At 35.4% G+C, this 22,775-nt stretch overlaps 4 protein-coding genes across 7 annotated transcripts; 2 read left to right on the top strand and 2 right to left on the bottom strand.

The window, feature by feature from the left end:
• Nucleotides 1-5,612: 5,612 nt before the first annotated feature.
• LOC106439367 (glycolate oxidase 1-like) lies at nucleotides 5,613-8,019 on the bottom strand. 2 transcript variants are annotated; one of them, XM_013880794.3, is made up of 11 exons: nucleotides 7,709-8,019; nucleotides 7,482-7,606; nucleotides 7,364-7,410; nucleotides 7,119-7,196; nucleotides 6,910-7,034; nucleotides 6,754-6,820; nucleotides 6,593-6,655; nucleotides 6,426-6,495; nucleotides 6,234-6,334; nucleotides 6,053-6,157; nucleotides 5,613-5,969 (listed from the first exon to the last, which is right to left on the bottom strand). In XM_013880794.3, exons 1-11 carry the CDS (start codon nucleotides 7,843-7,845, stop codon nucleotides 5,784-5,786), a joined length of 1,104 nt encoding a protein of 367 aa, XP_013736248.1. In that variant the 5' UTR covers nucleotides 7,846-8,019; the 3' UTR covers nucleotides 5,613-5,783. The 2 variants fall into 2 exon arrangements, with proteins under 2 accessions (XP_013736248.1, XP_013736249.1); XM_013880795.3 differs by having other exon boundaries at nucleotides 7,705-7,820.
• Nucleotides 8,020-8,336: 317 nt separating this feature from the next.
• On the bottom strand, nucleotides 8,337-11,053 carry LOC106439366 (glycolate oxidase 2). 3 transcript variants are annotated; one of them, XM_013880790.3, is made up of 12 exons: nucleotides 10,812-11,053; nucleotides 10,589-10,734; nucleotides 10,365-10,489; nucleotides 10,233-10,279; nucleotides 10,019-10,096; nucleotides 9,728-9,852; nucleotides 9,554-9,620; nucleotides 9,386-9,448; nucleotides 9,216-9,285; nucleotides 9,025-9,125; nucleotides 8,847-8,951; nucleotides 8,337-8,751 (listed from the first exon to the last, which is right to left on the bottom strand). In XM_013880790.3, exons 2-12 carry the CDS (start codon nucleotides 10,723-10,725, stop codon nucleotides 8,566-8,568), a joined length of 1,104 nt encoding a protein of 367 aa, XP_013736244.1. In that variant the 5' UTR covers nucleotides 10,726-10,734; nucleotides 10,812-11,053; the 3' UTR covers nucleotides 8,337-8,565. The 3 variants fall into 3 exon arrangements, with proteins under 3 accessions (XP_013736244.1, XP_048632400.1, XP_013736246.1); XM_048776443.1 differs by having other exon boundaries at nucleotides 10,589-10,739; nucleotides 10,812-10,914; XM_013880792.3 differs by lacking the exon at nucleotides 10,812-11,053 and having other exon boundaries at nucleotides 10,585-10,700.
• Nucleotides 11,054-16,008: 4,955 nt separating this feature from the next.
• LOC106439365 (protein ALP1-like) lies at nucleotides 16,009-17,926 on the top strand. The gene has a single exon (XM_013880789.3). It carries the CDS (start codon nucleotides 16,152-16,154, stop codon nucleotides 17,646-17,648), a length of 1,497 nt encoding a protein of 498 aa, XP_013736243.1. The 5' UTR covers nucleotides 16,009-16,151; the 3' UTR covers nucleotides 17,649-17,926.
• Nucleotides 17,927-21,510: 3,584 nt separating this feature from the next.
• LOC106374542 (extensin-like) lies at nucleotides 21,511-22,195 on the top strand. Its single transcript, XM_013814544.3, has one exon. The coding sequence runs from the start codon at nucleotides 21,583-21,585 to the stop codon at nucleotides 22,129-22,131; it is 549 nt and encodes a 182-aa protein (XP_013669998.1). The 5' UTR covers nucleotides 21,511-21,582; the 3' UTR covers nucleotides 22,132-22,195.
• The last annotated feature ends 580 nt before the right edge of the window (nucleotides 22,196-22,775 follow it).

Raw genomic sequence — 22,775 nt, 5'->3', positions numbered from 1 at the left:
CTTAGTGAGGCTGAAGAAGTGGTGAAGAACAAGCTACTCGAACTGTTGTTCTAAGTTTATTTGCTTTCTGTTCATTTGAATCCTGTTTATTTGCTTCCTGTTTATTAGTTGCTGTGTTTAAATGCTTGAAATGACTGTAGTACCGCTCTCTGTTTGCTTCATCTTTAATATTAATGTAGTTCATATATTAATCCTGCATTTTTTTCCACTTGCAATGTGTTTCAGTCCTTTTTATATATGTTTTATCTTTGTTTGCACAGGTTTCTCACATATAAAAATGTTTTGGTGAATTTTTTTCAGGTTAAGAGAGCAATGGGACGTCGTTATAGCTATAGTCAGCTATCAGAGTCCGAGGACTATGGTGGGAACTCAAGAGACAGCAGTGGGTATAGCTCTACAGAGGAGCTCATTCGGCGTGATCAAGCAGAGCTAGGCCACTCAGAGTTCCCCGAACCACATCAGTATCCTCCTCAACCCGAAGTCGCGTTTGGTTTCCCACAAATCTGCTACTGTGGAGCTCAACCTATTCTTGCTACAAACCGCTCTGATCCAGGCAGAAGATATTACACATGTGAGAACATTGATGATGGCGAGTGTCATGTTTGGAAGCCATGGGACCTCGCGGTTATGGAGGAGATGAGAGCAAGGGATAGACACACACTTGAGCTCGCTGAAAAGGTTGACTCTCTAACCATTATGAGTGACTATGAAACAGAGCAGAAGGTGGCTAAGTTAGAGTTGATTGTTTCTGAGCTAGGTAACAAGAATTCTAGGTTGAACAAGAGATTTGACATGGTTGTTGGTTTAGTGTTCGTTCTTCTTGTGGCAATAGGTTTGGTTGTAATGTTTAAGTAACAATGTATAATGTGGTATTTTGAGAAGATGAATATGTAATAGTTTAGGTGGTGAGGTCGGTTTTTTTAGGAGAGCAATGATGTATTATTGTATGTTGTATTGGATGTTCTATGGGATGTTGTATGAGATATTGTATTATTGTAACAAGCTCGGATGTTATATTATTGTATTATTGTATCAAGCTCGTATGATAAGCTGTGTTTATGTGTCTGTTTTTGTACAATTATTATAAGCTGTGATGTCGGCAAGTATTAATTTTGTACACAAGCAACCCGTGACCCCTATATCCCAACAAAACAACAAACTCGTGTCACAAGCAATCCGTGACCCCTATCTCCCAACAAAACAACCTAGTGTCACAAGGTACATGACCTCACGGGTGAGACATAGGCTAGTAAAATATCTACTCACTATCACACTATAAGTAGAAGAGAACTTCATCACATTTACTTCACAACTTCATCCGTCTTCTATCTCTCTTAAAAATCAGATTAAAAATTAAGTTTTTTTTTTCATTTCAAATGGCTGGTTCATCACATTATCATTACCATAAAAATGATGAAGATGATGCTGAATTTGAATCTCTATTTGAAGAATTATTAGAAATCCCCGAAATGTTGTCCGAACCCAAAAACAAAAAAAAACGTATTTTTATTGAAAGACACCGGGAAGAAGGCGACATCCAGCTATAGAATGATTATTTTTCTGAAACTCCTACATATCCTTCTAATATATTCTGCCGACGGTTTCGAATGAGCAAGTCATTGTTCATGCGGATTGTGCATCGCCTCTCTACGGAAGTGGAGTATTTTGCTGCAACGGAAGATGCAGTCGGAAGGCGTAGTCTATCACCGCTCCAGAAATACACAGCAGCAATACGTCAATTAGCATATGGGGGTGGGGCTGATACAGTGGACGAATATGTCCGACTTGGTAAATCAACAGCTCGGAATTGCTTGCACAATTTTACTGCCGCAATCATCGACTTGTTTGGCGATGAGTACCTAAGACGTCCAACACCCGACGATCTTGAAAGGCTACTACACAAGGGAGAAGAACGTGGATTTCCCGGGATGATTGGAAGCATCGACTGTATGCACTGGGAGTGGAAGAATTGCCCCACCTCTTGGAAAGGTATGTATTCCCGAGGAACTGATAAATCAACTATTGTGTTGGAGGCCGTGGCTTCTTATGACCTCTGGATATGGCACGCCTTTTTTGGAGCTCCAGGTACTATGAACGATCTTAATATTCTTGATCGATCACCTGTTTTTGATGACATTATTAACGGAATTGCTCCCGAAGTCAATTACAATGTCAACGGCAGAGAGTACGATTTGGCCTATTATCTTACATATGGTATTTACCCGGAATGGGCGACATTTATTAAATCTATTAGTCTCCCACAGGGTGAAAAAGATTTATTATTTGCAAAAAGACAGGAATCTGCCCGAAAAGATGTTGAGCGTGCCTTCGGAGTCCTGCAAGCTAGATTCGCCATTATTAAAAATCCATCAAAGTTATGGAGTAAATCGAAGATAGCAAAAATTATGAGAGCTTGTATCATACTCCATAATATGATTGTCGAAGATGAAGAACGTGCGGATACTCGAGATGAGACATTTCACGATCAGGATATTTCTTTTTGCGTCAAGATGCCTACTGAGCTTTTCGATGCACTTGATCGCCGAGCTAGAGTTCGGGATAGACCAGTCCATAGACAACTAAAACATGATTTGATCGAACATCTATGGGATAAATTTGGAGATGAATAATAACTTTTTATGAATTGAATAAAAATATTGTAATTTGCATTTTTAATGTTTTTTCAACTTTGTAATTTTTTTTTCCAACTTTGTAATTTTTTTTTAACTTTGTACTCTCTTATGTTTTCAATTATCTATGTTATATGTTTTATTTGCTACACAAATAATTAAAAAAATAAAAATTAAAACTAAGAACCAAAAAAGGTTTCTACCAATAATCTTCATTTCTAACCAAGTTTTTTAACAAAGTTTCTTAACCTACTTTTTACCTTAAGAAACAAAAAAAGTTTCTAGCATTGCTGATGCTCTTAGGTTACATTTAACAAATATGTATGTTTGATATGATTTCCCAATAACGGTAGAGTTTGGTACATGTACGTCGACACTAAGAACAAAATTGTATATACATCCTTGCGTGGCGAAGGTGGAGGTCCCATAACGATGGCCCAACCTAAAAAGTTGATATTGTATTACGCGAATATTTGAATTATAAAATAAGTTAGCTCGAAAAGTATCAGATGTAGAAACATTTCTGATGATGGAAAATATATAAATATATACCTTTTTTTTGCTAAGATAAAAATATATACTGTCATAAAACTGATATAATAGGGGAATGATCGAACACAACTTACGAATATGCACTTTTATGAGTGAAATCAGAAATGAAAAAGTAGCAAAACTGCTATATCATTCTCTCATTTTGAATCGATTATCAATTGAGAGGTGTGGTGGCACGTGCACCCACACATTTATTGATATTAGAAATTTTACAGGTAAAAGTATTAAAGAAAAAAAAGTTTCATTAGATCAAATGGTAAAAATCAGCATGTGCCCCCATAATATCCCGAGTTTGAACCTCCTTGCATACAAATTTATTTTTATGACCAATAATGCACCCAACACATAATTCTTCTGGATTCGTCTAGTATATCATTGCAACAAACATATGTTTTTTTTCAAATTCATAGTTTTCTTTTTAAAATGTGAAAATTGAGAGTGTGACGAACAAGATGATGTATTACCACTAAAATCGTGCCTAGTATATTATATAACAGATAAACGCCAATAACGCACGCCACATCACCTGCACTTCCTAGACTTTAACTCAATGGGGTCAAAATTATAGTATGAAATTATTCACAGCAAACAAAAGGGTCAAACTTTGAAAATGAACCAAATAATCAATAAATACTATAGTTTTATGCTTATATTAAACTATTTTTTTTAAAAAATGATAGGGGTCAGCTGACCCCCCTGCTCCTTAGTTGCAGTATATATTATATATACACACACAATCCTAACTAACTAGTAACTACTATATATTAGTGTCATCGATCGAATAATATAGATGCAGATTTTGTTTGGATTTACTTTATAAACTAATCTGAGTCATTTGAATATTTGATGCTGTATATATACAATTTTATAGCTACAGAGTACAGAGATAGGCCAATCAATTTTATCCCCAGAAAGAAACCAACAGCACTAAACAGCTGGGGGGATTTTGTGTTGTGTGGAGGTCGACCTTTCAGCGTTAAGATAGGCCAATCAATTATTTTCTTAATATATTTATGATGTTATTTAATAATATTAGTATACTATAGTACAATATTCTTCTTTTTCGACGGAGTATAGTACAATTGAAAAATAAATATTTATGCAAAATTATATTACTATCACGCTCTTACACATATCCGTCATATAATCTTTGAATGCTCACGTGAATATCACACATATATACGCTGATTACCCTTATCCTTTGTATTGCTTGTTGCTATAAATTATCCTTGTCTTCTGATTAGACTAAACGGTGTCATAGTTTAGTCTATCCACGAAGTTTTAAATATAGTTCGCATGTTATTATACTTTAGAAGTTTAGATATAATTATTAATTTCCATAATTTGCAATATCGTGACAAAGGATCTTTCTGGAGGCAAACTACCATGGACCGCTTAAGATGATATGAACACAAAGCACGCGACTGAAAGCCACAAAATGGATAAAGCAGACCTATATTTTTCATATATTTCTTTTGGGATTTAACTCATTTAAATCAGTCATCATCGTGATATTCTCGAAAGAGATAAAATGTAGCAATCAGCCACGCGTAAAGCCTCTGGACGTATTAGAGGTTCGAGGGCCGAGAAGGACACGACCACGTGACCGTCAACGTAGCCCACGAACCCAGTCTCATAGGGCACTGACTGCTTAAGAAGAAGAACGCTTTCTCCTCATCTCTTTAATGACATGAAAACGATGCTTCGTATGACCTGATAAGATGAAGAGAACAATTAGTGAAGAAGAGAAAGGACGCCAAAATCAATCCGCCGCCATATTGAGATCTACAACATCTGACCATGGCAACTCTCCATTGTTATTCACCTTGTTAAATTCATTGATGATAGGTAAGCACAGCTTGGATGATGGACTAGTCACTTGGTTTGGTGCGACTTATGCATGTTTATGTATGACGTATCTGCTGCTTGTACATGGCAATGAACTGCTTAGCTTTCTTCTATTGTACATGTCACTTTTTTTTTTTTTTTTGTACATGTCACTTTGTTAAATTGCTCAATGTAATTCTCCTTCCTATACGGGTTCCGGTATATTACTATATGTTGCTTGTTCGGATAGATCTTATATAACTCTACATAAGATCCCATTTTGAATCCAAACTCAATTTAAGTTTTGTTAATAATACTTCAAGGACTTTTAGATATCACCTCAAAATTAACATGAAATTAAGGTAGGGTACCCGTTTAAGTTTGGATAATATGCATAACATGAAATACTGTCCTATTAGATCTATTCGTGTACTTACAGATGGGATACCTTTGGTTCGGGTTTGGTTCTGATCTCGAATTCACTTACAAATGCTCAATGTTAATTCTCCCTTAGCATATTTGTTTCAGTTGCGTTCAATCTACTACGCATAGGAGGTGATGACAGATACTTGTCTCTGTTGTTTAAGCAAGAAGAATAGACTATAGGTAGAAGAAGCAAAATAATATTACAGAATCTCTTGGGATGGTTTGTGATTGGACATAGGGAAAAACAAGTCTTTAAAAGTAGAAAGCCAAGTGACGACTTCATAATATGAGAAACTTTATTCATTACATGTTCTGTGTTATTGCTGCTCTCTGGTTGTTTTGGTCTCTCTATAACCTGGCCAGAGGGCGTGGGGTGTCCCATTCGGTGGTAATGTGGTTACGGGTGATTTCACTGAGAGTCCTGCAGCCACTTAGTGCCATTGTCAGCTCAAACTCATCGCGTAGCATTTGAAGCACCTTTCTGACTCCATCCTCTCCTTCAGCAGCCAGTGAGAATACCACTGGTCTTCCAATCTGAGATTGAGGGGGCATGTTATTAGTACTATCAATGGTTTCAAGCAGCTTTATCTGGTGAATGGAAAAAGTATGATGCTTACAAATATCCCTGAGGCTCCAAGTGCAAGTGCCTTGAAGACATCAGTTCCACGTCGAACACCACCATCTAAGAAGACAGGGATTCGTCCTTGTGTCGCTTTGACAACCTGAACATACGAGAACAATGCTGAAACTGCTGAACGATAACACCATTTGACCTTTACAGTGGTGAGTGATCTTTACCTCTTCAAGGGCTGAGATTGTGGCTGGGACATAGTCAAGCTGACGAGCTCCATGGTTTGACACAATGATCCCTGCTGCACCTGCTTGAACCGCTATCCTTGCTGCAGGAGGGACAATAATAGTTGTATCTGGTCAAGTATTCTAATGAAACTAATGTGATGGAAAGCATTTGCTTGTCAGATTTTAACTCACCATCCTCTCCTGTAAGAACACCCTTGACAAGAATTGGCATTTTAGTGATTGTCTGGAGCCACTGGACATCCTGTTTATATAAATGAAAGTTAGAGTTGTCCTAAATCAAGTTTCTGTTCGAACTAATCGGTTTGATATTTATTTTCTAGACTATTGTACTCTCTTACCTTCCAGCTTAAGGTACGGTCAATCTGACCAGCAACATATGAAGCCAAGCCAGAGTCATTGGCCTGCAGGTGGAAACAGAAAGCTCAAGAAACGGAAACATCACAGCTCTGCTTTAAGACTTGTCTTATGACAATCATTATAGTATCTGATGGATGCTTACCTCGTCCATCTTTCCAAGATCAAGACCTTCAAAGTTCTTCAATGTCAAGTTTGGGGGCAAAGTGAATCTGTAGTATAAGTACGCATAGAGGTTTGAACTTTTTAGCTATATATTTGCATGTTCGGATTGTAATCTTTCCACTTGGCGTGCCTTTACCTGTTCTTGATATCAGACTCTCTACGACCTAGCCTTGGGGTGTCCACAGTGAGAGCAATGGCTTTGAATCCAGCCCTCTCGGCTCGTCTCACCAGCTGCTCAACCACATTCCTGTTCTTGTACACCTACTCAGAACAATCATGAAGTGGTAACTATATAGTGCAGACCAGGTTCATCAGGATGTAACACAAGCGACTGAGATTACTTACATAAAGCTGGAAAAATCGAATCCCGGGCCCTGTGGAAGCCACTTCTTCAACACTGGAAGTAGCCCATGACGATAGTGTCTGAAAACATCATGGAACAATGGGCCTCCAAATTTGTTTAAATTTTTTTTTTATTGAAACCTTTATAAGAAACCGTCTATAGTCTCCAAAATCTAAGAGCCGGCCTAAATAAACTCTAAACACGGTTTAAAATATAAGAATCTTTTGTAATGATGTGGTTAACATACCATGATGGTTCCAGCAGCAGAAGCAGCCCTAGCCGTAGCATATTCCCCTGTATATTAGTTTTCATCAGTCATTAGAGCTAAGTCTTAGTCTTTGAACTAGTTCTCAGTCTCTACGTACCTTCTGGGTGAGCCATCTTTTGCATGGCAGTAGGAGCAACCATGATGGGCATCGAAATTTTGAAACCCAAGACTGTAGTTGTCATATCAATCTTGCTCACATCAATCAGAATCCGAGGCCGGAAGCTGTTAAAACAGCACAAGGTAATTAATATGAAACCCACATCTCTTGCAAAACCAGTAACAGAAGCTGTTGTCTTGTCTTAAAAAAAAAAAAGTAAAACTCACAGGATTCTTGCAAAAGCGTTTCTGTTCTCTTGAAGAGTCCATTGATCCTCTGCTCCAGAGGCATAGTAGTCGTATACCATCTTAGGCAACTTCTCCTTTGCAATCGCTTCATACTCGGTAACGTTTGTGATCTCCATTTTTCGATGAAGGTTGTGACCGGCGAAGAAAGCTTATATAATTTTATATTTATCTCAACTTTTAAATATTAGCTAAAAGAAATTGGCTAAAAGTTAAATAGTTGTCAAAAAAAGAGAGAGTTAAATATGCTTTTGTGATGTGGATTAATTAGCTTTTGAATTATTACTTTTGTAATCGTATAAAAATTGTTGGCAATACAAACTTATATGGATGAGATTCTAAAGGTGAAGAATGGATAAGGAGATCAGATAGATTGTGTGTTGTCAAATTCACTAGCAGCTTGTGTGTTCCTAATAATTTGTAAGCCAATAATTGTTTTCTTTTCCTTTTAAAATATCTAAACAAGAGATAATTTATAATATATTTTTGGGGAATTTCATTGAAATATTACCATACCAATAGAAACGTTCTAAAAATCCAAATAGCATTACATAGAAAATACTACAAAGAAGAAGTAGCCAAATTTGCACACAAAAAAAAAAAAAAAAAGTAGCCAAATAGCATTACATAGAATCTCCAAGTAGCATTGCTACAAGGATGAAGAATGGACTGAAGGTATAGAACTAGCCATCCAGTCATTGTTTATGTGATTTCAATACAGCAAGAAAACAAGTTCTTGAGATAAATGGTAACGTAGAAGACAAGTCACCAATATAATAAGAATCTCATTAGGTTTAGGTCTGTGCTGTTGCTGTTCTCTGTTTCTTTGTGTTGCCTCTCTATAACCTGGGCAAATGGCGTGGAGTTTCCCACTCAGTGACAATGTGGTTACGTGTGATCTCAGTGAGAGACCTGCACCCACTTAACGCCATGGTTAGCTCAAACTCATCACGTAGCATTTGAAGCACTTTTCTGACTCCAGCTTCTCCTTCAGCAGCAAGTGAGAATACCACTGGTCTTCCAATCTGAGATTTGAGAGGGCATAAAGATAATGTGTTGTTAGTACTTTCAATGGTTTCAAAGAGCTTAAACTGATAAATGGAAGTATGATGATGCTTACAAATATCCCTGAGGCTCCAAGTGCAAGTGCCTTGAAGACATCAGTGCCACGTCTAACACCACCATCTAAGAAGACAGGAACTCGTCCTTGTGTCGCTTTAACAACCTGAACGCATAAGAATAACATTAATACTTCTTGACAACACAAATTGATGTTTTTAGTTGAGAATGATCTCTACCTCTTCAAGTGCTGAGATTGTGGCTGGGACATAGTCAAGCTGGCGAGCTCCATGGTTTGACACAATGATACCTGCTGCACCAGCTTGAATTGCTATCCTTGCTGCATGAGGAACAATAGTAGTGGATTTGGTCAAATATTCTTATGAAACTAAAATGATGGAAAACATTTGTTTGTCAGATTTTAACTCACCATCCTCTCCTGTAAGAACACCCTTGACAAGAATTGGCATGCTGGTGATTGTCTGGAGCCACTGCACATCCTGTTGGCGTACATGAAAGTTAGTTAAGTCTGGATCAAGTTTATGATTCCAACTACTCATGTGTTGCTATACTATCTTATGATTTGTTGTATTCTTGTACCTTCCAGCTCAAGGTTCGGTCAATTTGACCAGCAACATATGAAGCCAAGCCAGAGTCATTGGCCTGCAGGTAATAACCATAACAAGTTCAAGAAAGTATTAGGAAACTATAGTGGATCATTGTCTGGAGGCAGACTATATTACTTGGTATGATCTGATGGATTCTTACCTCGTCCATCTTTCCAAGGTCAAGACCTTCAAAGTTCTTCAATGTTAAGTTTGGAGGCAAAGTGAACCTATAGGAGAAGATCAACACACATTATTAATCTACAATTTCTAGCTATATGTTTGCATGTTCGAATCCAATCAAACTCTTATGACATTGCAATGGATGCTGCTTTACCTGTTCTTGATATCAGACTCTCTGCGACCTAGTCTTGGGGTGTCTACAGTGAGAGCAATGGCTTTGAACCCAGCTTTCTCGGCTCTTCTCACTAGCTGCTCAACCACTTTCCTGTTCTTGTATACCTTCACATAAAAATCATAACGCCTGAACCATCAAACGTGACTACTTTTCAGCATTTAAATCCCTATATGCGGTTTTAAACGAAACAGTAAAATAATAAACACACAAGACTCCAATCAGACTCGGTTCGTAGCAACGGTTGTACAATAAGCTGCTTAGATAACTTACATAGAGCTGGAAGAATCGGATCCCTGGACCAGTGGAAGCAACTTCTTCGACGCTGGAAGTAGCCCATGACGAGAGGGTCTAAAACATCATGGAAGAAAATACTTCAAACTAGAGACATGGTTTATGCATGGATGATGGCTAATGAAACTAATAACACCAAAAAGTTCAATAGTCATGCTTTAGATGAAAACATTGTGACAATATTATAATATACCATGATAGTTCCAGCAGCAGACGCAGCTCTAGCCGTAGCATATTCCCCTGTATTAGTATCCATTAGAACGATTCTTAATACTAAAGCAAGTTTTCATTCTCTACATAACTCGGTTTCTAAGAGTTTCTGTACCTTCCGGGTGAGCCATCTTTTGCATGGCAGTAGGAGCAACCATGATTGGCATGGAGATCTTGAAACCCAAGACGGTTGTTGTCATATCAATCTTGCTCACGTCTATCAGAATCCTAGGCCGGAAGCTGTTAAAACATCCCAAAGTATATTATGTCAAATCACATCTCTTGTGAAACCATATAATAAAAAGAGTATATTATCTTAAGAAGAAAAGAAAAACTCACAGGATCCTTGCAAAAGCGTTTCTGTTTTCTTTAAGAGTCCATTGGTCTTCTGCACCAGACGCATAGTAGTCGTATACCATCTTAGGCAACTTCTCCTTTGCGATCGCTTCATACTCGGTAACGTTTGTGATCTCCATCTTCTGATGCTAATTTGTCAAAAGAGTAAAAAGGCTTAGAGTTTCAGATACAAGTCTCTCTGTGGCTTGAACACATAATCACTTACCTTTTGATGGGATGGGAATGAAGCTCTCGAGAAATGAAGGGTGACTGTAACGAGAGCTTATATTATATATCCAAACGTTTTATTTAGTTAAATGTTAAATACTTGTCATGTTTTAATTTGTTACAGTGTAAGAATAGTTGACAAGTGGGGAAGATAATATATGGATGAGGAGCTGGAGGTGAAGAATGGATGAGGAGATACGGCCAAAGATCAGATGGGTCTGTGTCTGATCCACAAGCAACTTGTGTGTTTCTTAACTTCTCTTTCGTATTATCGTTCACAATCTCGAGGGAGGATAACAATTTCAGAAGCCAATTGTTTTTCTTTCTTTTTGATGATGGGTCTATCGTCTAGGCACTTTTTTCGGATTTCAGATTATCAATATAATACCAATAAATTAAGGTTATCTAATACCCAAATTATTCAAAAATCAAAATTACCGAAATAATCTGAAAAATAGTTTTAAAATATTAATACATTGTTTGAAATTTTCAGTAAAAAGCTGCACAAATGTTTCAAAAAAAAAAAAAAAAAGCTACACAAATTAATGAAAGTATATGAATCAACCTAAAACCTAAAGTAAATCTACCAAAATCTCCAAAAGTATTTTAAAACTAGATATGGGATTAAAAAATTTAGTTAACTATGTATTTTTCAAAAACTATTATGCATTTCGATTTGGTCGAGATTTTTGATATCCAGAACATAAATTATAAATTTGTTTTGGATATATATTAACAAATATGAAGCTCGATTTGGGTTAGAATTTAGGATATTACTGATTTCTCCGCTACCACCCGCAAACGCACCTTTTGCGGTTGGTAGTAGTTGTTGGTGTTTTTCAACAATCACTCAAACCGCTTTAAACTGCTTCAAACCATCCTAAACCTCATAAATTTAAAAGTTGGTTCCAGCTAGCGTTGGCGATTGCGGGAGGATTTTTTTAATTAAAACAATATACATATAAAAAATATGCAATAAAATTTTTAAATTAGAATTAAAAAAATGCTAAAATATATCTATTGTATTTTAATTATATTATAAAAATTTTAAATAAAAATATTTATATAATTTAAAAAAAAATTAAACTATAATTTTCTAAATATAATTTTTATATTTATTATAATATTATGATTTTTGATATTTTATAATTATATAAAATGTAAATATTGTTAATTTATTATTTAACTATTGTTGTATTCGGTAGATAGCCAGTCATAAGTATCTCGCAAACGCACCAATTTCTAACCGCAGAACCAGTCATATAAATCTCTTACAACCGCTAGACACTGCAACCATCCGCATCCGCAAACTCCCGCAACCGCAACCACTGCGTTTTAACCAGTCAGACCCTAACACTAAGGGTGTGACTTATTTCTCCACTACTATCCGCAAACGCAGATTTTGCGGTTAGTAACGGTTGTTGGCGTTTTGCAACAATCATTTAAACAGTTCTAAACCTCATAAATTCAAAAGCTGGTTCTAGTTAGCGTTTGCGGTTGCGGGGGTTGCAGAAAGATAATTTTTTTCTTTTTCTTTAAAAAATATAAATACAAAAATAAAAATATTCTATAAAAAAATTAAATTGGAATTATAAAATACTAAAAATATATATATATATATATATTATATTTTAATTAATATTATAAATTTAAAAAATAAAAATATTTTTTATAAGTTTTAAAAATTTAAAACTATAAATTTCTAAATATAATATTTAATCGCTGCTGCATTTGATACTTAACCAATCATGTGTATCTCACAAATGTACTAATTTTTAACTGTATAATCAGTCATACAAATTTTTTTAAACGGTAAAAACTGTAACCATCCGTATTCACAAATTCTCATAATTGTAACTGCTACGTCTGAACCGCTCAGGCTAGAAGAGTCCAATTTTGTAATTGATGTAGTATATGATGAATTATAAAACTGAGAAAAACAAGTAAAGCGTGCGAGGGTGTAATGGGCCTCATACAACAGAAAATAGGTTTCACTATAAGCTTACGAGCCCAAATCGTTTAGGCTTTTCGTATGAACTAACAGACTACAAAACACTGTCCGTCAAGGACAATAACAAAGTGGGAAATCACCTTTTTCGTATGAACTAACAGCCGTGTCTTCCGCTTTTTTTTAAAAAAAAAATTAAATTAACCCTAAGAGACGTCATTAAGGAACGCGATAATGATGGTCTTAGTCCCTTAGATAAATCAAAAATCTAACCAGTTTGTTAATCTTCTAATAAGACTTTTCTTACAATTCTACATGGCAAGTCTGTGATCCTCTTAACATGTGAGGCTGGGAGTTGGATGATCATCTATTCATCTGCATGTAGGCATTAGATGTCGTGTCACATGTCTTGCTTCTTTTGCATTTTTAAAGATCCGATGCAGATATATTCATTGTTTATCAACAACTCTACCTAAAAAAACTTTCTAATTACGAGTCTGTTGTAGATAATAGGATTAGCAGGTATATTTCAAATGCATGCATGTAGTGCTCATAGCGACACATCAGGATATAGGACAAGTGCATTTCCAATGTACATCTCTATTTTTTCCTATAAAATAAAAATCTTTATTATAGAGATGAAAATGTTCTAATGTATGCATTTATAATAGAATTCTTCTATTTCAGAAAAAAACATAGAGGAAAATTATTTTTTACCTTTATATTTAAAAGTGGAAATAGCATATTTTTATATTTTTCCCTATAAATAGATGAACTCTATTATATAGGTATACATTAAAGTATTTTCACTTTATAATAGAGTTTATCTATTTTAGAGGAAAATATATAAATAGAAATAAGAAGTGGGTTGAAAATAATCTAAAACCACTGAAAAAACGTAGTTTAGAATTTCTCTTTTGTTCTCGAATCATGTGATAAGGGTAAACTAACAAGAACTACTTATGTTGGAATTTCGAAACATTGAGTTATTTAAATAAAATGCATGGTTAATTGCGTTATTGTTTTATTTAGATTAAGAAAACATGTGTGATTCATGATTAAAAACAATGATGTGTGATTTCTGATTAAACAAACATGTGAATGGAAGAGGCCACTATGTAAGATCCCTGTTCTAAAACTCGCCCGCCTGGGCGAGTAAGCGGCCGAGAACGCGTTGTGCGGTGAGCTTCCGTGGCGAGTTGGACATGATCGGTGCCATTATCCGGCAACCCGAGTTTTGACCGCAGACACCGTAGTTTAATAGTAATCGGCGATTAATTATCTAAATCCGCGTAGTATAAATCGTTAAAACCACCAAAACCAAGTTGTGATTTTGATTTGTCAACTCCAATAAAGATCAAATCGAGACTAAATGATGCTGAATCGAGTCTAATCATTCGTAGAAGTGCAAGATATGGTGACAAGATAAAAGAATTGCAGGAATAGAAAATGTAAGGATATGAAGAAGATAATGATAATTACGTAAATGCCATTCTCTTAAAGAAAAAAAAAAATAACAAAATGAGCTGTCGAACTTGAGACATATTGACTAAAAGCAATATTAATACCACCAGACCACATACAAAACTGAACGTTGTTACTCACAATTCATCTAATATATAAATTATATTTTTGTGATTAATTTGGTATTTATTCACAAATCTATAATTTTAGTAAAGGATATTTTATACATACACATGTATTACTCATTAATATATTGTATTATACATATAAATTAGGTATTATACGTATAAAAGTACAAAAAATTCCTCCCCGCGTACTCCCCGAGTTTTTTCCGCTTTTTCAATAAATCGTTAGGCCCATGTGTGCCGCACGCGTAGCGCCTAGCGAGTTTCCGAACAGGGTGTAAGATGCATGAATAAACAACTAAAAACTAGGAGATTGGCCTCATGACTAGTGCCTTCATTTGGGAACTGGAGTAAACAAAAAAAAGGAAAAAGAAACAAAAGCGTGGGACCAAAAGTCTGCATCGGCCATCTAATGTGTCCGATACTTCCTTTACGTGTTCACACTCCTTCCTCTTACCTTCTCGATTAGTACAATCATTTGAAATCTTATATTAATAAACATTATTCGGTGCCTTCGTAAGATATGTGTGTTCACACCTACTCCACGAGTGTAATAATATGATGTAAACACAAACTATTTCAGTTTATAAATAACGTAAAAGATATTAGTATGTAAAAATTAAAAAAAAATTGCGAATGTTCGGTTCCTTCACAAGATATGTGTGTTCACACCTACTCCACAAGTATAACAAACAACGTAATATGATGTAAAGACAAACTATTTCAATTTATAAATAAGGTAGAAGATATTAGTATGTAAGAATATAAAAATTGTGACTACCATTTAAAAATGTTAGTTCACATTGTCAAGTAGCAGAACATATTTAATTCATAACTGCAGCTACCTTTTATAGTTAGTCTATATTGTTAAATATCACATACAAAAGATAGTGGTTCATGTGGTGTATAAAAAACACACACAAATATTCACTAGATTATTTTTATCACCATTATTCACAAAATTAATGTTCAAATATATCAGTTATTTTTAAGATTAATTTCCAAAATTAGTGTTTTTATATTCGTCACTTTAGAAATTTCACGCAGAGCCTACTGTGATTAATGTTTTATTTGTCATTTTACATTTTATAATTTATAAATTGCCACAATAATTATTCAGTTTGACAAAAAATTCAATAGGAAATTGATGTCTGCGGTCAGGCATGCTAAACTAGTGTTAAAAAGAATTAGAGTAAAAACGTGGTCAATAATTTTGCTTTGAATAGCACGAAGCACGCAGATTTAGTAGAAAAGTATTTTATTGGCTCGATCATGATCAAAGTAGTTTGCTTCTAAATTTAGCCAACTTAGAGAAACGTATTCACATACTAGTTTGCTTCCAAATTCGAATTACCCAGAGAGTATTTCGAATGGTGAGTTCTCATGTAGTATTTCATCATTAAAAAAACATATGTATTACTAAAGAGAAAATAAGAATCCCTCTCTCAAATTAGCAATTGTGAGTTATATAGTTGGTTCATATTATTTATCATTTAATTTTATAAAGTAATTATAATTGTTAGATACTTTTTTCAGAGTAATGTAGATGTTCTAAGTATAAAATAAAATAAAAAAACTAAAGAATGTAACAAGAATGAAATGAGAGTTATAGAAAAAAATAAAAATAAATATTGGAAAAGACAAGTAAAGTCAACTTGCGTGTTCACACTCGTACCACATGGTTCTGTCTCACCTCAAAATCCGTCAAGATTTTCTATTTATGAACCAAAAGGAAAGGTATCTTCTCCTCCAATCCAAAGCAGATACCTTTTCCCGAAGCAACCTCACAACAACGTGATCAATGAAAGCCGCCGTTTTCCGCAACGAAGCCGGAGACGAGGAAGAAGAAGAAGAATCAGTCTGTAACGTCTTCGACGGCGATGTAGAAACGACGTCGTCCCACGACACCAAAAACAACCTCAAGGGCTTTTTCACTTCCTTGCTCTTGATGGAGGAGCACGAGAAGCAAGACCAGGAAGCTCGCACCGTCGCTTCCCGCCGCGAATTGTCCGAGTTCCAGTCTAATTACCGAAAAAGAGCAAGAACCATGTCGGAATACTACTCCGATCTCAACGCTCACTACGAGGAAAACGGAGATATCAAAACAAAGAAGCCACGCGCCTCACGCGCTTCACGCGCCGTCGCTTGCGTGTCTGCCGCTGCGACAGAGTGTTTTGAGTTAGAGGGCGAGAGCAGCGAGATAACCGGGTCCGGTTCGGCCGGTACGGGTCAGCAGAGGCGGTTATGGGTTAAGGACCGGAGCAGAGCGTGGTGGGAAGAGTGTAACCGTTTCGACTACCCGGAAGAGGACTTCAAAAGAGCGTTTCGAATGTCCAAATCCACGTTTGAGCTAATCTGCGAGGAGCTGAACGCAGCGGTCGCGAAAGAAGACACCGCGTTACGAAACGCGATTCCCGTGCGGCAGCGAGTCGCGGTTTGCATATGGAGGTTAGCTACTGGAGAGCCTCTCCGTCTCGTCTCCAAGAAGTTCGGTTTAGGAATCTCGACTTGTCACAAGCTTGTTCTCGAGGTATGCAAAGCGATTAAAGATGTTTTGATGCCTAAGTATCTTCAGTGGCCTGATGATGAGTCTTTGAGAGGCATTAGAGAGACGTACGAGTCCATGTCTGGTATACCAAACGTTGTTGGGTCTATGTACACTACTCATGTACCCATCATAGCTCCTAAGATTAGTGTCGCTGCTTATTTTAATAAAAGACATACTGAGAGGAACCAGAAGACTTCTTACTCCATCACAATCCAAGCGGTTGTGAACCCGAGGGGTGTCTTTACGGACTTGTGTATCGGATGGCCCGGGTCGATGTCTGATGATAAGGTGTTGGAGAAGTCGTTGTTGTATCAAAGAGCTAACAACGGAGGTCTTTTGAAAGGCTTGTGGGTCGCTGGTGGGGTTGGTCACCCGTTGTTGGACTGGGTTTTGGTTCCGTACACGCAGCATAACTTGACGTGGACGCAGCACGCGTTTAACGAGAAGATGAGTGAGGTCCAGAGAGTGGCTAAAGAAGCGTTTGGGAGGTTGAAAGGAAGGTGGGCGTGTCTGCAGAAGAGGACTGAAGTGAAGCTTCAGGATTTGCCTACGGTTTTGGGTGCCTGCTGTGTGCTTCATAACATATGTGAGATGAGAGGGGAGAAGATGGAGAGGGAGCTGGTGGTTGAAGTGGTTGATGATGAGGTTTTGCCTGAAAACGGATTGAGATCGGTTACTGCAATGAAGGCAAGAGATGCTATCTCGCATAATCTATTGCATCATGGACTCGCTGGTACTTCTTTCTTATGAAAAGAGGACTCTGGAAATGTTATTTTGGTGTCTCCTCGTATAAGATATAAGACTAAACTCACTTTGATTCTTTTGTTTATGCATATTGTATTGTACCTTTAGATCACAGATGCTATATGAAGCAGGTAGAAGATACAAAATATACATACTATATAAGCAAGAATGTGTAATAGCTGAATGAGATATTACTATGGTAGTGTGGAATGTGAGTTGAACCACCAAGGTGTTTTTTGCCTTTTCTGTTATACTGATTCAAATAACAACATGATTTGATGATACTTCTGTTTGACCGGTCTACATACTTTTGGTAGATATACACAACGCAAAATTTTGAAAATATAAAATAGGAGGTATGGGCTTATGTTACTGAAACTAGTGCCTTTTGACAAAACTATAGCATGTGTAATTTGCTTATAAAGAACCCTCTCACACAGTATCTAAGATATCGGGTTTCTTAGAGTTTTTTATTAGAACATTTCTAATGGTTAACTCCATTTTTTTTCTTCAAAAAAATGAAACAAAATCTCATGTTTTTAAATGGTTTGTTTCATTCTTCAAAAAAAAAATTCTAAATATTCTATCACCACTTTAAAATTAATTATTAATAACATTTTAAGAGGGGTAAGTAGAAGTAGAATTTATGTAGAGCTGCTTAATCCTAAAATCCAAAAGATTTATTGAATTTCTAAAGACTTCGAGTTTTTCATATTTAAAAAGTTTATGAAAATATTCAAGTATAATGATTTTAAAAATCTATAGGAAATATGTAAGATTTGATTTGATAGAATTTTAGAATCATTAAAATCCATTTTTTTAATAACAATAGATTTTGTAAATCATTAGACCGTCATTTAATCAATAACACTACATTTTACTAATCCTTCTACATACAAATAACAATAGAAATTTGAGAATTTTAACAATCATTACGAGTCATATCCCACTTACACTTTCTTATACTTTTTCAAATTTACTAATTTAATCTAATTATTTTGTTTTAATAGTAATCTGGCACAAAGGCTATTTATTATAAGTTAAGCATTATTATATGATATAACTATTACACATAACATAAAAATAAACAAAAATATTAGATTTTAATAAAGAAACACTAAATACATATATCTCTTAAGTGACTAATCAAAGCATTTCAAAATGAAAATAGCTTATTTTATTTTTCCACGACGAGTAAATTGATGTGTATCATGGGCCGGTAACCAACCTTGTAAACATCCTATAAGAGCATCCAGATAATCAAGAGGTGTTTCCCTTATGAAAAAGTTTCTAAAAGGAAATGTGCATTTTCCTCTTAGGCCGCTTAAAGAATTCTACTACGACAACAAATACATTTGTGCGACTAATAGACATTTATACAACACAAGACATAATCAATGAGTATAAACAACTGGTAATGCAAATTGTTATAAAATAATATGTAATGAATGCATACTCAATTGAAATAGAATGAATGAAACATGATAAAATCTTAAATTTAATGCATACATTTATCTTTGTCATAACCAAACAATGTCAAAAATGGTACCAACATTTCTTGTTTTTCATCATACATCTCCTTGAACCACATGAATGTATCCATCTTGTTCACAAAAATGATTAACTTTGACACACCAAAAGCGTTGGCGAGTAGAACATGTATCTCGTGTCTGTCCAATCATCTCCACATTGGCCACTTGTTTTGGGATGTGTTAGTTTGATTCATAAAAATTCACAAAGATTTATAAAAACTTTGATTTCCAATGATGCTTCATTTTCCATTTTTTTGTTCTATTTCTTGTTCTATTGATACTTCATTTTTTCTCTTCATTTCTTGAAATTTTGAAGAATTGAGCAGTACTTGTTCAGTTTTCATTTTCTTGAAACGAAACTGTTTTATTTACAAACTAGTCCTTAACTTTAATTTGCATTATTTAATACTTAAATCAATTATAAATGTCTATGTCACCTAATTAATTTTAAAGTTTATATTATTATTTTTATCTAATTAGATGCTAATAACGAAAAGTGTGAAAATATTAATTTCTAAGAATTTATGTTCGATTTGGAAGAATTTAGTTGAACTGCAACTGTTTCAATGGATAACGTGATAATACGAGTTTCATGATGGATGAAGAAAGTGTTATATGCCGTATGCAGGTTCCCAGTCGCATTAGCATCGAAGATTCAATGATTTACCTCAACTTAGGAGTTTCGTGTTAAGAACTGAAGTTAAAAGATTTATAAGTCTAGAAATGTCAAAACATATTCACCCATACTAATTGATTTCTTTCGGTGACATACATGGATTAACTTGCTCATTGGAATGTTATCTCTACGGACATACTTCATTTACTATCACCAGATGAGATGTGATCGCTGGCTTTAAAAATTTGCACTAAAAGCATCATGCAACTATCGGGTGGACCCTGTTAAGATTTGTTTCCCACCATCCTTTTTGTTTGTTCCAAACTATTTGCAACTAAATTAACCATTTCACCATGTTCTTAGTCATTTTCTTGAGTCTTTGTGATTCCCAATCAAATTCCTTGGTTCATGATTTTTAGCGATTCCAGCAAAATACCACAAATGTTCTAGGCTACTCACATGTCTTTTTTCCATTTGCAAATGATTTACCTGCAACAAACAAATGTCACAAGAGAAAATAACTTATGATTTAGACATGAATCCGTTTCCTATATAAAACGTTTTGATAAAACATTTCTTTCTTAGCTAGCCAATTGAACTCAATACATTGTCATTTTTGTAACCCAATTTCAATTGGTCATATTGTATTGTACCTTTAGATCAGATATGCTAATATGCAGCAGGTAGAAGATACAAAATATGCATATTATAAGCAAAAATGATGTGTAATAGCTGAATGAGATATATCACTAAGGTAATGTGGAATGTGAGATGAACCACCAAGGTGTTTTTTTTTTTTGCCTTTTGTGTTATAGTGATTCTTGACAAAAACTATTGAGCGTGTTTAATTGCTTTTAAAGAAACCCTCTCATATAGTAATTACGATATCAATTTTCTTAGACTTTTCTGTTAAAGGAGTTGATAAGATATCAGCTCTCTTATGCTTTTCTGTAAAGGAGTTTTAATATGATCAAAGGTACTATTAAGATTTTTAAACAATATGTTAAGTGATCAACTCCCATGAGATATCACGAATTAGTTTCTAATAATATCGTTGGTTGTATCGGGAACATATACTGCCATTGTATATATATCTGCAGTTACCTCCAGACGTTAATTTGGGATCTAACATATGAAATCACCAGATTACAACTACATATACCACTTAAGTTTTTTCTCAGAGTAAAGAGACGGAGAGTATAGAAAAATATAAGAAATAATGTATTAAAGGTGAAAGAATCAATCCAATGCCAATATCTTATAAATGAAATTGAAATCCAACTTTGAAGGCAAAGTATAAAAGAACAATGAAAGAACAAAAAAGAATGTGGAGAGTTTGACACTTTTTGGTTCTAGAATTATTTCTAGTTAAATAGGTTGTTGAGTACACATTGAGAAAGGAATATAATAATCTTAGCATATGGTTCTCATCTAAGCAGAAACATATTATCCCACATAATCAGTTTGATTTTTTCAAGCACAATGTTTGTATGTAATAGTCAAAATAAACAAATTAATATTTGTATATGGGTTATCACCTATCATTTGTAAATTTGTAAAGCTAATTGTAAATATTATGTTTACATCTTTACCCTTAAAGAAGAATATGTAACTTAACATACATTGTCATTTTGAACTTTTTAAAATTCTCCAATGTTTAACTTTCCAGCAAAACACAATTTATCAAGAAAGCATCTTTGTATCAAACCCACCTAAGTGGTTTATATATGTTCAACCAATTAACTAAGCAATGAACATTTTCACTCCAAAAACCAATTTTTAGATCATCAAAATGGGTCTCATTATCATCACCCTGATGGTCATGATCATACAAGTTGCATCAACATCGTCCGACCAAATAGATGTTCTCACTCCTCTTTGCATCAGTGAATGCTCCACCTGTCCCACCATCTGCTCTCCTCCTCCCTCCAAACCACCACCCTCCACGTCACCACCTCCGTCTCCCTCATTGCCGTCATCCTCTCCCCCACGGCCGCCACCTCCGTCTCCCTCATTGCCGTTATCTTCTCCGCCACCAACACCGCCACCGCCTCACAAACGTTCTCCACAACCGGGTTCACCTCCACCATTAATCACAGTCATCCAACCGCCACCACCAAGATTTTACTATTTTGAGTCCACACCGCCACCTCCACCGCTTTCTTCCAATGGAAAAGGTTCACCGCCATCGCCGCCTCCGTCCCCAAAGGGACAGCAGCCTCCTTACCCATATCCTTATTTCTATTTCTATACGGCATCAAATGCCACACCTCTCCTTTCTTCTTCTTTCTTGATTTCTCTTTTTATATCTGGTCTCTCTATTTTGCTTAATAACGCTTAGTTAGTATAAAAGACTCGACGACTCTATTGTAAGTTTGTACTACTTAAATACTATTGTTTATTCATTTTTGGTGTAATATACCAATATGCTAATATCGATCATCAAAAGCAGACGGCAGCAAAACAGAGTGTAGTACCAAAGTATTTGAAATTAGGAATGTGAAAACGAGCTACTCGATCGACCGACCTAATCTAGCTGATTGCGTCCACGACCAAGTCGTACTCGTACATGCATGGGACATAGGCTATCGATTCAAAGTCTAGAACTACTGTATATATATCTCACTTATCTTTTACAAATGTATAATGTTTCTTCAGTCATGAACTAAAGATTCAATTAGGGCACCATTTTGTAGCGAGACATGTAAATGTGAATAATATATGACAAGGTGTTGTGAAGAAAATACGTAGATTTACATTGTGACAAAGCCATTTTAAGTCGATTACATATTATTAAATCGACTTGTATAAAAAAAATTCATAAATATGCGAGAGAGTATGAAACTAATCTATGAATGATGTGATCATGTGAAGAAGCAAAAAAGGTCACCAATATAAATTTTACCTTATTCAATGTTCGTTTTAATCCTTTGGTTAACGCGGTGAAAAAACAAAGAAGAAGAGTAAATAAAATAAAATAAAAAT

This window comes from Brassica napus, chromosome A3, assembly GCF_020379485.1.
Source record: "Brassica napus cultivar Da-Ae chromosome A3, Da-Ae, whole genome shotgun sequence".
Classification (NCBI taxonomy): Eukaryota; Viridiplantae; Streptophyta; class Magnoliopsida; order Brassicales; family Brassicaceae; genus Brassica; species Brassica napus.
The sequence above is the reverse complement of the archived record's forward strand: the minus strand, read 5'-3'. Positions and strand labels throughout refer to the sequence as shown.